This window comes from Girardinichthys multiradiatus, chromosome 2 (assembly GCF_021462225.1).
Source record: "Girardinichthys multiradiatus isolate DD_20200921_A chromosome 2, DD_fGirMul_XY1, whole genome shotgun sequence".
NCBI lineage: Eukaryota > Metazoa > Chordata > Actinopteri > Cyprinodontiformes > Goodeidae > Girardinichthys > Girardinichthys multiradiatus.
The window spans coordinates 5795114-5810233 of NC_061795.1; the positions used below are offsets into that span (position 1 = coordinate 5795114).

The window sequence follows — 15120 nt, forward strand, 5'->3', positions numbered from 1 at the left end:
AGAGCGCCTGGTGGCCGGGTTGCTCCTCGCGGGACCCGGCCGGGCCAAGCCCGAACGAGAGACGCGAGGCCATCCTCCAGTGGGCCCACCACCTGCAGGGGGAACCGTGAGGGACCGGTGCAAAGAGGATTGGGTGGCGGACGAAGGTGGAGACCTCAACGGCCCGATCCCCGGATGCTTAGGCTGGCTCTAGGGACGTGGAATTAAACTTGTGTTAATCTTAATTTCCTGCTCTTCATCAGTTCTTTCCCACGACATCCGGACTGAGGTGAGGTTGAGGCCACAAGGATATCAGTGATAGAATTATTTTACCTCAACAACACTCCTAAACTTTGTGGATGATATTCACAGAACAGTTAAAGTTGTTTAATGTATGCATGTTGAGTCAATTTGGCTCCAGAGTAGTCTGTAGGTGATATCTGATCAATGTGTGGCTTTTGCTTTATGAGCTGTTGGACTAGATAGGTTTCATTGCAGTTCAATCGACAAATACTCAGTTAAAACAAAAGAGCTTCTAGAAAATTCAAAGACTTCAGTTTAATGAAGTACATCTAAATAGTCCAGCAGCATCCTGCTTTACACCACTGCATCCAATACTTTTCATTGCTCTTGGTGATGTTAGGCTTGGATGCAGCTGCTTGGCCAAGGGAACTCCTTCCATGATGCTCTTTATTCCCTTCTATTGACCTGATCAGAAGGTCTCATGATAGTCTGTAGCTACCGATTAAGCTCTGAGCATCTGTTGAACCAGTGCTATTTCTCCCATTGTTTAATGCCTAAAATGCTGTTGTTCCCTCAGGTTTAGTTTGTAATAACAGCAAACAGTTGACTGTGGAATATCAAATAGGGCGTAAATTACATGAGTGAATTTATTGCAGAAGTTTCAAACTGAGGGGTGACTCAATAATTTTAGTAATATAGATCACATTCAATAAAGTTAAAAAAATCCAGCTCCCTATTTTTTCTTGCTCTGTGTATCTGGCTTGTACCACTGCACCCACTGTCTTCAGTGTCTGCCCCACTAATTCATTCATATAACTGTGTGATCCTAGTGTCTCTTTGTATGTTATTGGCCACAAATTGTGTCCATCAAAATATATTCCTTCCCTTGGCGAATTCTCAGAGGGGAGCAGAGTTGGCTCTTCCTGTTTGCTTCTCAGAGTCAGCTCTTGGAGCGGGCCTGTTTGGGAATGACACACCACTACCCAGAATGAACCCATTACGCAGCCCTGTAATTGATTGTTAGATATTTGACCCACGACTGAGTTAGCAAAGTAACCCAAAGTGGGCTGTTTTCAAACCAGCAGGTTTTAGAGGGGACTTTTTAAAGGTAAAGCTGACCAGCAGTCAATTTCTGAACTTTAATGACATTTCTCCATTTTATAAACATTAAACCTAAGACATAAAAAATACAACATTAAAAGGAAACATTAGATATTTACTTAAAACCTGTTTGCTACTGGATGAAACAAATAAAATTACAACAGATTTCTTAAAGCTGATTGACTCATTTAGTAGTTCCTTCTTGTAGTTAATAGTTAACAAAAATAATCTGAATTTGTTACTAATAGATTAACTATGTTTGACAGCTTGCAACTTGAAAAAACCCCCATTTAAATAAACTCTGACTACATTGATGATATTTACATAGGAAACTGAATTTAAATTGATATTAATCACATCACAAACACACTTCTAATTACATATGCAGAGTTCATGTCTATTAATAGAAAAGAAAAATGAGTCTGTGGTTTTGTTCAGATTGAACCCTGCTCAAACAAACACTTGTAGAGACATTTCTGTCCCTTGGAAGTCATGAATCAGTCTGAAGAGTCTGTTTTAAAAATGGATTTTCTTTTTCTCTCTGGAGAACCCGAACAGGAGCAGGAAGTGCATTGTCCCATGGTGGTTGCTTCAGAGTGAGGTCTCCAGACTGTGCAGGGGGCTTCCAGGACAGGGTGGCAGTCCTGCAGAGTTAGGAGGGATTAGACCGGACCTGGAGCCATCTCTATGCAGCGGAATGACGCGCTCTAATGCATTGTTGTTTTGGTTGGGTGAGGATGGGAGAGGCGGTAGGTTGGACAGTCCGGTCAGCGTCAGCGGTGGGGGTATGATGGAGTTCCGTTTGGTGGGTGGATCGTCCTCGTCCTCATTTTCGTCAATCAGGGGGATCTGAGTTTCTAAGTCCTCAATGCGGAATTCAGGGTGACTCATGAAGTTGTGGATGGAGCTGCGTGACTCTGGCGTCTCCAGACCTTCGTAAGGAGACACACTGTCTCTGAAGGCATTTACAACACGAATCTAAGAAACAAGAGGGAGACTTTTAGGATATGTTAAAGTAAAACATTGTTTCCACCTTAGTCTTCATTTTATAAACGGCTCATCTCATGGGAAGTTCTTTAAATACACACTGATTGTTATAGGAGATTTTATGTGTATTTAAATGTAATAATTGTTATAGAATTATCATTGAAAAAGTAATTGAAATACACATTGAGTGGGAGGCGATTTAAATTTATATTTAATGCATATTCTCCCATGCTTCCCATTCCCAGTTCATCAGATATTTTCTGGTATACAATTTCTAACCCACAAGGCTTTGCAAAAGTATTTACACCCGTGATTTGTTTGACATTTTGTCACTGTGCAACCACAAAGCTCAGTATGTGTTATCAGCATTTTATGTGATAGACCAACACAAAATTCTGCATAACTGAAATAGAAAGAAAATGAGACACAGATTTTGAAACTTTGTACAAATAAGAACTTATAAAATGTGGCCAAGATACCCCTTGAAAGCTCAGGTAGGAGAATATGTCAACAGGACAACTAGTTGTTGTGTGCTCCACAAATCTTACCTTTATAGATGTGCAGCAAGCAAAAATCCTGAACTTTTTGGGCTATGTTTATTGGAAAACTAACACAGCACATCAGCCTGAACTCAACATCCCTATGATGAAATTCCATGAACTGTAACAAGCTTGGAACATATTTATTTGTTTTGTAGGAGAAATTAACAATGGAGTTGCTGCTGCTGCTTACTTGTTTTTTTTCTTTAACAAAGTAATCTTATTCATTGAATCTGTCCCGTCTTGTCGAACCCTGGTCCATGGAAGCAGATGGCCAATGAGCCTGGATGTCACGATGTGTGTTTTTGGTTTGGTATTGGTTTACGTTTAGTCAGGGGTTTTCTGTTACTAGTGTGACTTATTTCTTCAGTCCTTGTTTCTGGTACCTTATTTTTTTAGTTGTTCTAGGTTCTGTTCTATTAGTTTTATTCTCAGATCTGTGTTCTGGTTTCCTTGGGTTTGTTTACAGTTTGTCTTGTCTGGCTCCTCATGTTCTCGTCCCACCCTAATAAGATTCACCTGCCCCTCTATCTCCCCGCACGCCTGATCCACACCTGTGTCTGTTTTCCCTGATTACCTGCCCTATTGTTTCATGTCCACCTTCATCTGTATTTAAGTTCATCTTTGTCCTTTGTTCCATGCGGTGTCGTTAGTCTTATTTAGCCTGTCTTGCTTAGCTTCGTGGAAGTTTGTGCTGCGATCCAGAAACCAGGACTTTTTCATGAACTTTGTTACCTTGATCTCCTGTTAAGCGTGCACCGGCACTTGTAAGTTGGCTCACCTTAATAAAAGAGTGATCATCTCACCAGCTGTCTCTGCTCGTCCTGCATCTCTGGTCCATCACCAAATTGAATTATGACAGTGGATCTGTTGGAGTATTTTCCCTGTTAAATTAAGATGTCCCCTTCTATCGTTGAGGCATGTTTACTCATGAGGAGAGGTTTAAGAAAAGTCAGCGTGGACAGGGAAGCTGGTAGAGTTGATGGACTGATGGATGCAGCAGAATGCAAAGCATATTCATGTGATGGCCCAGTCAAAGACTAAATGCAATCAGAAGTTGAAAACTGACGTTCACACAAACCCTCCATCAATCTGAATGAGCCTGAACTATTTTACAAAGAAGATTAGGACGAAATGTCAGACTCTTGACATGTAAAGACTTAGACCTGTACTTGCATTAAAATGTAGTTCTACTAAGTATTGATACACTTCAGATTTTTCTTTGTAAAACATATATTCGTTTTCTTTTGCTTTACAACTATGCACTACTTTACAGTGGTCTAATAGTTAAAATCCAAATGAGTTTGTGGTTCTAACAAGGCAAAAGTGTGTAGAAGTTAGAAGTTCCAAGGATATGAATGCTTTTGCAAGGCACTATATGATCTTTTTATTGAATTGCATCTTGTCTTTGAATCCTAGAGTAGACATATGAATGAAACCACACTCAAATGCTCAGACTGCACTTAGAAAGTTCTAGATAGTTTTTTGATCAGTAATATCAGCAGATCTGGCAGCTGTTTGTCTAGTGTACAGTAGATTTACTGCAGTTAGTCCAGACAGGTGTAAATATTCTTTAGTTATTATATCATTTGAAAACAAAAAAAACATATCTTGCTGGAATATAATGAAATGCTAAATTTGTAGATGTAGAATTGGCCAACCCAGATTTTACAGTGTATGTTTAGAATATTTGACCTGTGTGATGATTTAGCCAAAAAGATTATGTGGCTGTAAATGTAAATTCAAAATGAGTAATGCTATGTAAATGCAATGTTTTCCTGAATAATTACAACATAGACGAACAGTTCAAAGTTACAGCAACACAGACTTTATTTTATCACAATTTTAAAAAAAGTTTTATTGAGTTGCACAACTATACCTGCGTCTGGATACGGTTGAGGCTACGGCACCACAGTACTTGTCCCCTCCTGAGCTCCATCTCAGCGTGGTCAATCTCATCTTTGTCCTTCAGCTCCTCCAGCTCCTCCTCAGGGATCTCCTCCTGCTGTGTGCCATGACCGGCTGTTTTCAGGAACTTCAGCCAGCTGGTGGGGACGCTGGACACCAGCTGGAGAGGAACGAGATTACAAACCAGTCAAAGACAAAAAAAACAACTGTTTTGAGATCAGTTAGGGTGACCAGGTGACTTGCTTTGTGCAAGACTGCATGGACAGTGTTTTTGCCTCTCCCGCCCCCCATTGAACAGGTAAGATAATATCCTACCTGCCCCCACAGGAGACTACCAAGGCCCAGAAAGATACACCATAGCCACTGTTCTAGGGTCAGAGGCACACAGCTGAAAGCTTTGCCACCAAAGTGCACGATTAGGACCTGGAGGAGACAGAAAAACATTCAAGAACATTGTTTAATAACCCAACAATGTCAGTTACTCAATAGAACAAATTCCTTGCCACTGGGGAATTACCTGTACAATTAGGGTTCCCAGTATAATGGAGCAGAAGATGGGGTTGTTGAAAACACCCTCAAAGACGTTCCTTTCTCCGTGGATCTTGCGTGCATTAAACTCATTAAAGATTTGCAGGAGGACGAACGTGTTGAAAACAATAGTATAGTGTTCAGAGGGTGGGGCGTGAAGTGGGGCGTTCCTCCCACAGTCAATGTCAAACATCTTCTCACCTACAAAAGAATGGAACAAAGATTAACATGATGTAAGGATTTTCAAAAATTGCATCTGGTTTATTAGTTTTATTTATCTGCTTTTCTGAATAACCTGAAATAAAACAAACAGCAAATGCTGATCTGTCTCTTGATAGTTACAAATTGATCTTTATGTAATGTCTAGTTTGTTAAATAACTCTCCATTTAAACATACCAATATTCTGTGTTTTGACTAACCGACAAAGAGCAGCGTAAAAATTAATGTCAGTTGGTAGACAGCGTGGCCCAAAATGTTTTTCATCATGGTGCGTGAGATAAGTGGCTTGTTGCGCCCGTATGGGTTCCTGAGCAGCAATGCCTCGGTTGGTGGCTCTGTGGCGAGTGCCAGTGAGGCGAAGGTGTCCATGATGAGGTTGACCCATAACATCTGAACAGCTTTTAGAGGAGAATCCTGAAAATGTACCCACAGATAAACCATTGAGATCTTGATTATTTTTATATAGTTCTGAGCATGGCAAAAGGCCAAGTTAAAACACATCAGAAAATGTAATTTTCATAGCAACTCAGAAATTTTAACAACCAAAAGGAAAACGGAACCATAATTTCACTGCATCATTGTGATAACACATAAATTGAAAAAAAAAAGCATAATACACTGCTCAAAAGAATAAAGGGAACACTTAAACGACACAATATAACTCCAAGTAAATCAAACTTCTATGAAATCAAACTGTCCACTTAGGAAGCAACACTGATTAACAGTCAATTTCACATGCTGTTGTGCAAATAGAAAAGACAACAGGGGGAAATCTTTGGTGATTAGCAAGACACTCAATAAAGGAGTGGTTCTGCAGGTGGGGACCACAGGCCACTTCTCAGTACCTATGCTTTCTGGCTGATGTTTTGGTCACTTTTGAATGTTGGTGGTGCTTTCACACTCATGGTAGCATGAGACAGACTCTACAACCCACACAAGTGGCTCAGGTAGTGCAGCTCATCCAGGATGGCACATCAATGCCAGCTGTGGCAAGAAGGTTTGCTGTGTCTGTCAGCGTAGTGTCCAGAGCCTGGAGGCGCTACCAGGAGACAGGCCAGTACACCAGGAGATGTGAAGGAGGCCGTAGGAGGGCAACAACCCAGCAGCAGGACCGCTACCTCCGCCTTTCTGCAAGGAGGAACAGGAGGAGCACTGCCAGAGCCCTGCAAAATGACCTCCAGCAGGCCACAAATGTGCATGTGTCTGCAAAACGGTTAGAAACCGACTCCATGAGGATGGTATGAGGGCCCGACGTCCACACATGGAGGTTGTGCTCACAGTCCAACACCGTGCAGGACGCTTGGCATTTGCCAGAGAACACCAGGATTAGCAAATTCGCCACTGGCGCCCTGTGCTCTTCACAGATGAAAGCAGGTTCACACTGAGCACATGTGACAGATGTGACAGAGTCTGGAGACACCGTGGAGAGCGATCTGCTGCCTGCAACATCCTTCAGCATGACCGGTTTGGCAGTGGGTCAGTAATGGTGTGGGGTGGCATTTCTTTGGAGGGCCACACAGCCCTCCATGTGCTCGCCAGAGGCAGCCTGACTGCCATTAGGTACCGAGATGAGATCCTCAGACCCCTTGTGAGACACTATGCTGGTGCAGTTGGCCCTGGGTTCCTCCTAATGCAGGACAATGCTAGACCTCATGTGGCTGGAGTGTGTCAGCAGTTCCTGCAAGATGAAGACATTGAAGCTATGGAGTGGCCCGCCCATTCCCCAGACCTGAATCCGATTGAGCACATCTGGGACATCATGTCTCGCTCCATCCACCAACGTCACGTTGCACCATAGACTGTCCAGGAGTTGGTGGATGCTTTAGTCCAGGTCTGGGAGGAGATCCCTCAGGAGACCATCTGCCGTCTCATCAGGAGCATGCCTAGGCGTTGTAGGGAGGTCTTACAGGCACGTGGAGGCCACACACAATACTGAGCCTTGGATCAGCTTGTAGTGTGTTTTTCCACTTTAATTTTGTGTGTGACTCCAAATCCAGGCCTCCATTGGTTCATAAATTTGATTTCCATTGATAATTTTTGTGTGATTTTGTTGTCAGCACATTCAACAAGTATTCAATGAGAATATATCATTCATTCAGCTCTAGGATGTGTTATTTGAGTGTTCCCTTTATTTTTTGAGCAGTGTTTATTAATTTAAAACAGAAAATAAAAAAATACATTGCTACAGCGATAACAAACATATGCTGATTATTAGACATAATGTCTATGAAATATATTTATTTTTATTTCGATTTTGACATATAGACACAAACACAGAGACTGAGAGCACACAGGAATGGCTGACAGTCACTGTGTTTAATATTAGTCTTCTGTTTAATGTACAATTAAAATTAAATTCTACCTCAGACACAAGTACACCAGGGGTGCCCTAGCTTCAGTCTTCAAGCGCTATTCTCCTGCAACAAAAGATGCATTCCTTCTTGAACACACCTGAATCAATTTAATGGCTTGTTAGTAGGATGAATGACTGCTGATGATGAAATTTAGCCATTTGATTCAGGTGTGCTAGAGAATGCATGCATCAAAAAGTTGCAGAAGAGTAGCACTAAAAGATTGGACTTGGGCGCCCCTGGTGCACGCTATTGTGCACCAGTGCACATTGTCAATGTCAAAATCAATTTTATTTATATAGCACATTTAACAACAACACTTTATGTTGACCAAAGTGCTTCACATGAAGGTAAATACAAACAAATAACAAACATACAACCAAAAAAAAAACGGCATATACAATAAACATTGAAATAAATGTTAAAATATATGATTATCACAACCTAACTGCTCTGATGGAACTCAAACTGAACTTGAGTTAAAAACTGATGTAAAAGAATGAGTTTTCAGGAGGGATTTAAAAGACTGAACACACTCAGTATTCCAAATGTCAAGGGGCAGTTTATTTCAGAGACTCAGAGCTGCCACAGCAAAAGCCAGATCCCTTCTGTGCTTTAATTTGGCTGCACTATGAGTATCTGGCTAGAAGATCTCAGCGGTCTTTTTGGATTAGTTAAGAAGAACGGTTGAATAACTGAGTGTCAAGCCATTTAAAATTTTAAGAGTAAGTAAAAGTCTTAAAAATCTTAAAATCAACACAAAAAAGGCACAGGCAGTCAGTGTAAAACAGCTAAAACTGGGGTGATGTGGTCGCCTTCTGGTACTTGCAGAGTACCTGTAGACGACGGAGAGATGATTTCTCAAGTCCAAAGTATAAGGAGTTGCAGTAATCTAATCTAGCCACAATGAAGTCATAGTCAAGAGTTTTGAGGTCTTTAGAAGCAATGTGAGATAATGTGAGAAAGCCAAGATTTAGCTTTGGCAATTTGACGTAACTGATAAAAACAGGTCTTGACAACTGTGGACACTTGCTTCTCAACGAACTGTCTAAAAACACTCCGATATTTATGACAGTGGAGGAGCAATGTGGAGCAAGAGGGCCAAGGATATCAGGTGACCTACTAGGAGGAGTACGATTACCTAACACAATAATTTCAGTTTTAATTTCCTTCAGGGCCACACAATTCTGAGTCAACCAGTCTTTGACAGCTCAAAAACAGTTAAAAAGGGTCTGCAGTGGATCAGAGATATCCAGATTAAAAGGGTAATATATTTAGACATCATCGCCATAGCAATGGAAATAAATATTTCGCTTTCCAAATATGGAACCCACAGGCAGAAGGTATAACGAAAACAGAATAGGGCCCAAAACAGACCCCTGAGGTACTCCACAAGAAATAGGTTACCCCAAAGACACAGAAAAGGACCTTTCAGAGAGATAAGATTTAAACCATCATAATACTGAGCCATTGAGACCAACAATGTGTTCAAGCCTTGATAATAGAATACTGTGATTAACAATATCAAAGGCAGCTGTTAAATCTAAAAGAACAAAGACAACAGAACAGCCTGAGTCAACTGTTAAAAGAAGATCATTAAAAACTCTTAAAAGTGCTGTCTCAGTGCAATGACGTGATCTAAAACCAGATTAAAACTCTTCACAAACACCATCAGTATTTAAAAAGTTCTGAAGTTGATTAAAAACAGCCTTTTCTAAAATTTTGGACATAACGGGTAATTTGGAAATTGGCCTGTAGTTAGAAAGAACATTAAGATCAAGATCTCTTTTTGATAATTGGCTGAATGCAGCTGGTACACAGCCAGTTGACAAAGAGGTATTTAAAATGTGTAAAATTCTAGGCCCAATGACGTGAAGAGTCTCTTTAAAAAGACAAGGAGAGAGGACATCAAGTGGGAGACTAGAAGGACTCAAATTAAAAGCTATTTCCTTTAAATCCACAAAAGACATAGGCTCAAACTGGTGAAAAACAGAAGAGCGTTGAAAAGGTACAGGCTGATCTAAAACAGGCTGTGAATGAAAAAGCCTTAGTGCTGAAACATTTTCAATAAAGAAAATTCAGGAACCTTCCACAACATTAGGTTGTTTTAAAAGATCTTTTCTTTAATGTATGTACTGAGTGGTAGAAGACAAAACAAAAATATGGAAAATATGGGATAAAGCCGACTGTTCTTTGAGAGATTAGATCGATTACAGGCAGGTGGTGTCTGCCTGCTCCCTCCGCCTGCACACGCTGGTTCGCTTAAGGACCTTCAATACATTTTCAAACCAAACACACTGTTTCATGATGGTACTTTTTTGTGTGTTTTGGGGAAAAGCTGATGTGACAATTCTCTTTTCTTGCAGCTTTTCATGCATAGTTTATATAAATAGTAAAATTATATTTCAATTTAACCCGCTTCGGCCATTGGGGTCCTTAATGTTATTGTAGTCAGTCTTGAGTTTTATTTACTTTTCCCTGCACTACCTCAGCGAAAACATTCTCATTTCTCCTGGCCCCATGGCCAATCAGTGAAAAGCAGTCCATGTCACATGTAGTCCCTACTCGGCCCGTAACGTGCCTGCTCAGGAGCAGGGACCAAAAAAATGGGTATCGGTTCGGAAAAAAACAGTAATGGAAACGCTTGCAAAGTGGATCGAGTGGAGTGGAGCCGGGTTAAGTGGAGCCAGTGGAAAAGTGACACATGGGTATGATTAAGGCAACACTTCCAGCTCCCCCTTCTGGGTAACAGGTGAATTGCCAACACTGATAGAAATGTACTAACCTGACTGACATGCCTTTTATCTTGGAAGAAGAGGTTGATGAGGTGGATGGGGACTAGCCATTCATTGGAGAGATTGTAGAAATAAAACTACCTAACAGCAAGTTCAGGAAGTGCATGAGACTGGCCCTGAGTTACTCAAGGTCTTAGATGTCACCTAGCTGTCCTGGGTAACGGCAACATTATGGGGTCAGGGCTAGTGCTTTACAAATATCAGTACAAGGTCTTGGTCCTTCATCTTTAAAATTGGGAGTAGTTGGTGATTTCTAATTGAACTCTGCTCCATAGCCATTTTCATGTTTTTTGTTGACTTGGAGACGGTTTATAATAATATTCCTCGTTGAGTGCTGAGTGGGTGCCTAAAGGGTTTGCGGAAGACTTTTTCGCTGTTTGTGTTGGACTCCATCAGAGTTGCACTTTGTTGTTGATTCTGTTAAAAGAAAAAACATTAGTAGACTGAATATCAGGTGCAGCCAAGGGACAGAGGATATCCAGTTCAGGGAGCTTTCAAAATTATTGCTGTTTTTCACAGATGATGAGGTCTTGCTGGTTTTATTGAGCTAGGTTCTTCACCAGAGGCTGGAATGCTGTGTAGCCGAGAGTGACACAGACTAGCTCAAGATTAGCAGTTCTAAGACCCAGTTTAATTTTTTTTTTTTTTTTTACCGTGTCCTGTCTGGCAGGAACCCCAATTTTCCCACTGGGCCAGCCACACCCAACCAGGACACATATTGAACACTTGCCCCCGAACCCAAACACCATGAATCCCCCCCCCCCCAGCATATGGGCACATTCCCACAGGTGAGCTTCATCCCCGAAAGCTGACGAAGCAACACCAACATAGCAAAAGCTCCACTCACAGCCCCGCTCCAAGCACCCCCGCCGCATCCTGCCCCCACCACACAGCATCCCACAATGGTGAGGCAAGGGCCCTGCGCAACGTTGCCCCAGCCCCCGCCCACAGGCGCAACAGGGCAGACGCCAACAAACACCGTGCCCACAACAGAACCCTTGACCCACCCACCAAGATTGGACAAACTCACCCGGCAAGAGGTCCCTGGCCAGCGGCAAGCACTCTGGGCTGGTGTCCTCCACCATGCCCGCGCAACCATACAAACACACCACATCACTGCCACTGCAACGATCGCACAGGGAGAAACATTATCCAGCTCTGCTCTACCATTGCCGCTCAGCCGATCCAAATGCCAGGGTGACCCCACATCCAAGAAGAGGAAACAAGCCCCCCACCCCACACACTGCAGCCCCTCCACGACACCCTCTAGCAAAGCACAACCCACCAGCCACCCCAGTGCAGGCATAAGATATGCTCCACCGCCCTACCCACCCGACCGCCAACCACAGCCCGCCGCCCAGCCAGGGGACAGAGCAACAGAAGGAAGCATTGGAGGAAGGCCACCACAGCACGCCAAGGACCGGGCACCTCGCCAACAACACACCCACCCTCCCGCACGGTACACCCAACGCACCAATCAGGCTGGCCGGCCAGCCCCTCCACCAAAGCGAAGCCACATCTCAATCAACACTGCACACTGCCCGGCCAAGACCCCCTCGCCGGAGCCCAGCGCCCCCCCCCCCCCCCCCCCCCCCCCCCAACCGATGGACTGGGCACCGAAGCCAGGGAAGGAGATCCAAGGAAACCCAAGTGATCCCGAGAGAGCCGAAAAGTCAGCCCCAGCTTCAGACAACCCCCAAGGCCTTCTGGTTGGGATATGGGCTGGGGTTCAGCCCATATCCCAACCAGAGGGCCTGCTCCCTCTCCTGGCCTCCGACCCCAGACGGCAAACAGCAAACGGGGGTGTGAAAAGACCCTAAGCCTACCTCCGCTCGCTCAAATGTGGTGTTGATGTGTGTTGTTGTAGCGTGCATTTTAAAAGAAAAACAGGTGGGGAAGAGGGTCTGCCACGGCCAGGCCCCAAGAACCGACCGAAAACTGGGACCAACAAACTCTTTGATGGCTGTGTACTGACCATGAGCTTTGTAAAGTCTCAATATTTCTTCTCCTTTACCTCTCTCCTATCATGTCCTTTAAAGTACAAAACCAGGCTCACCAGGTTTTTTAAAAACCAAGTTTTTAGCTCAAATACTGAAATATTACTCATTTCAGACCGTCCTCATCACTCCTCGTGTTTGCAGGATCAAACCAAATGCAGTGACAGAAAAGGAGAGATACATTATGGAACATTTTTCCAGTGGAACCACAACTAAGACTTCTGTTTGGGGGATTAAATATTTTTGTTGCTGTATTGTTTCCTGTCTTCAGCAGTGAAGTTCCTTCCTACTCCTAATGGGAACAGTGTGCTATTTTCTTAATGTACTACAATCAGAACCTCATACTGCAAACAAAAATGTTTTCACAAAAGAATAACTACAATACACAAATACTGGGAAAATCCTCTTCTCTGTTTTTTAAATTTAAAATACAAATTATCTGGTCTGAAACAAAATTCGAGCTATAAATGTACAAAATACAGCGTCATTTAAAAAAACAAACAAAGATTAAGTCCAAACACAAAAGTTTGGGAAAAAGTAAGTATACTCCAAAATCCCTAGATCAGGGGTGGCAAACTCCAGTCCTCAAAAGCTGGTGTTCGGTTGTTTTAGATGTACCCCTACTCCAACACAGTTGAATTCATGACTGAATTCCTTGTTAAGAAGACATCGAGTTCTGTAGAGGCCTCATAACTACTCATTTGATACAGTTGAGCTGAACCAGGGAAACATCTAAAACATACAGGACACTGACTCTTAAGGGCTGCAGTTGGCCACCTCTGCCCCAAAGTCATAGAAAACCTGTAAAACTCTAAAACTGTAGATATACCTAATTTATTAATACTTTCTCTTTGCTATGACTATGTTAATGCATGTGATTAATTTAATAATTATAATAATCACATATAATAATAATAATATGTGATGTACGTGTTGTATAAATCTGACCTGGGTAATGCAGGCTCCGGTGATGGCCACAGTGACAGCGACAACGTTGACTGTGAGTTGGAACTGCAGGAACTTGGAAATGCTGTCATACACATTTCTGCCCCACATAACAGCCTTAACAATGCTAGAGAAATTATCATCTGTCAGGATGATGTCAGACGCCTCCTTGGCTACATCTGTCCCTGCGATGCCCTGGGAATTAAAGCATACAGCCGAATATTAGACCTAGCATGCTTGTTCTTTTACATTATTCTCCAGAAATGTTAAAAGTATCATTTGATTTTACAAGTAAAAAGCTATACCATAGCAAAGCCAACATCCGCTTTCTTGAGGGCGGGACCGTCATTGGTGCCATCTCCGGTTACCGCGACAACCTGCCTCTGCTCCAGGACAGTGCTGTCAATTATACCTGACAACAAAATAGATAGTGCACATAGGTGAAGGACCAATAATGAAAGTGTTTTAAAGCATTACATTCTACTTTACTCAACAGCAATGTATACAATGATGGCCTATATAAAAATGCAACTTAAACTGGTTTAAATAGTTTGTTTTGATTTTTTGAAGTGAGCTTCTGTGAAGTTATTATTGGTAATAACTCTCTTACCTGTGTTAGAAAGATGTAATTTCACCATGAGCTTCTTGGAAATTAAGACAGATTGGTAGAAACTAACAGTTTGTTTGGCTACAGCAGTTTATTTAAACTTAAAATAAAAATGTTTTTGCCATGGCGCTGGCTGTTTAGGACAAAATTGTCAGAAAATGCCACAATATTGAAAGAACTCAGCAGTGTGGTACATGTAGACAATGCGAACATTGTATATTTGAAGACTTCTTAAGAAACCTACGAAGAATTTAGGATTTACTCTCTCCAGAGACATACAGGGGTTGGACAATGAAACTGAAACACCTGTCATTTTAGTGTGGGAGGTTTCATGGCTAAATTGGACCAGCCTGGTAGCCAGTCTTCATTGATTGCACATTGCACCAGTAAGAGCAGAGTGTGAAGGTTCAATTAGCAGGGTAAGAGCACAGTTTTGCTCAAAATATTGAAATGCACACAACATTTTGGGTGACATACCAGAGTTCAAAAGAGGACAAATTGTTGGTGCACGTCTTGCTGGCGCATCTGTGACCAAGACAGCAAGTCTTTGTGATGTATCAAGAGCCATGGTATCCAGGGTACTGTCAGCATACCACCAAGAAGGACCGACCACATCCAACAGGATTAACTGTGGACGCAAGAGGAAGGTGTCCGAAAGGGATGTTCGGGTGCTAACCCGGATTGTATCCAAAAAACATAAAACCATGGCTGCCCAAATCACGGCAGAATTAAATGTGCACCTCAACTCTCCTGTTTCCACCAGAACTGTCCGTCGGGAGCTCCACAGGGTCAATATACACGGCCACACCTTTGGTCACTCATGCCAATGCCAAACGTCAATTTCAATGGTGCAAGGAGCGCAAATCTTGGTCTGTGGACAATGTGAAACATGTATTGCTCTCTGATGAGTCCACCTTTAC

At 42.5% G+C, this 15120-nt stretch overlaps 1 protein-coding gene across 2 annotated transcripts in view; it reads right to left on the reverse strand.

Annotated features, from left to right (window-relative positions):
- Window positions 1-1347: 1347 nt before the first annotated feature.
- The window catches only part of LOC124859389 (plasma membrane calcium-transporting ATPase 1-like), a 74202-nt gene continuing 60429 nt past the window's right edge, over window positions 1348-15120 (reverse strand). For both annotated transcript variants that reach the window (XM_047352147.1, XM_047352156.1), the window contains 7 exons: window positions 13899-14005; window positions 13597-13788; window positions 5706-5919; window positions 5275-5486; window positions 5073-5180; window positions 4729-4917; window positions 1348-2301 (listed from right to left, as the gene is read on the reverse strand). In XM_047352147.1, coding sequence (XP_047208103.1) covers window positions 1915-2301; window positions 4729-4917; window positions 5073-5180; window positions 5275-5486; window positions 5706-5919; window positions 13597-13788; window positions 13899-14005 — 1409 coding nt within the window. In that variant the 3' untranslated portion in view covers window positions 1348-1914. The remainder of the gene's footprint in view (window positions 2302-4728; window positions 4918-5072; window positions 5181-5274; window positions 5487-5705; window positions 5920-13596; window positions 13789-13898; window positions 14006-15120) is intronic.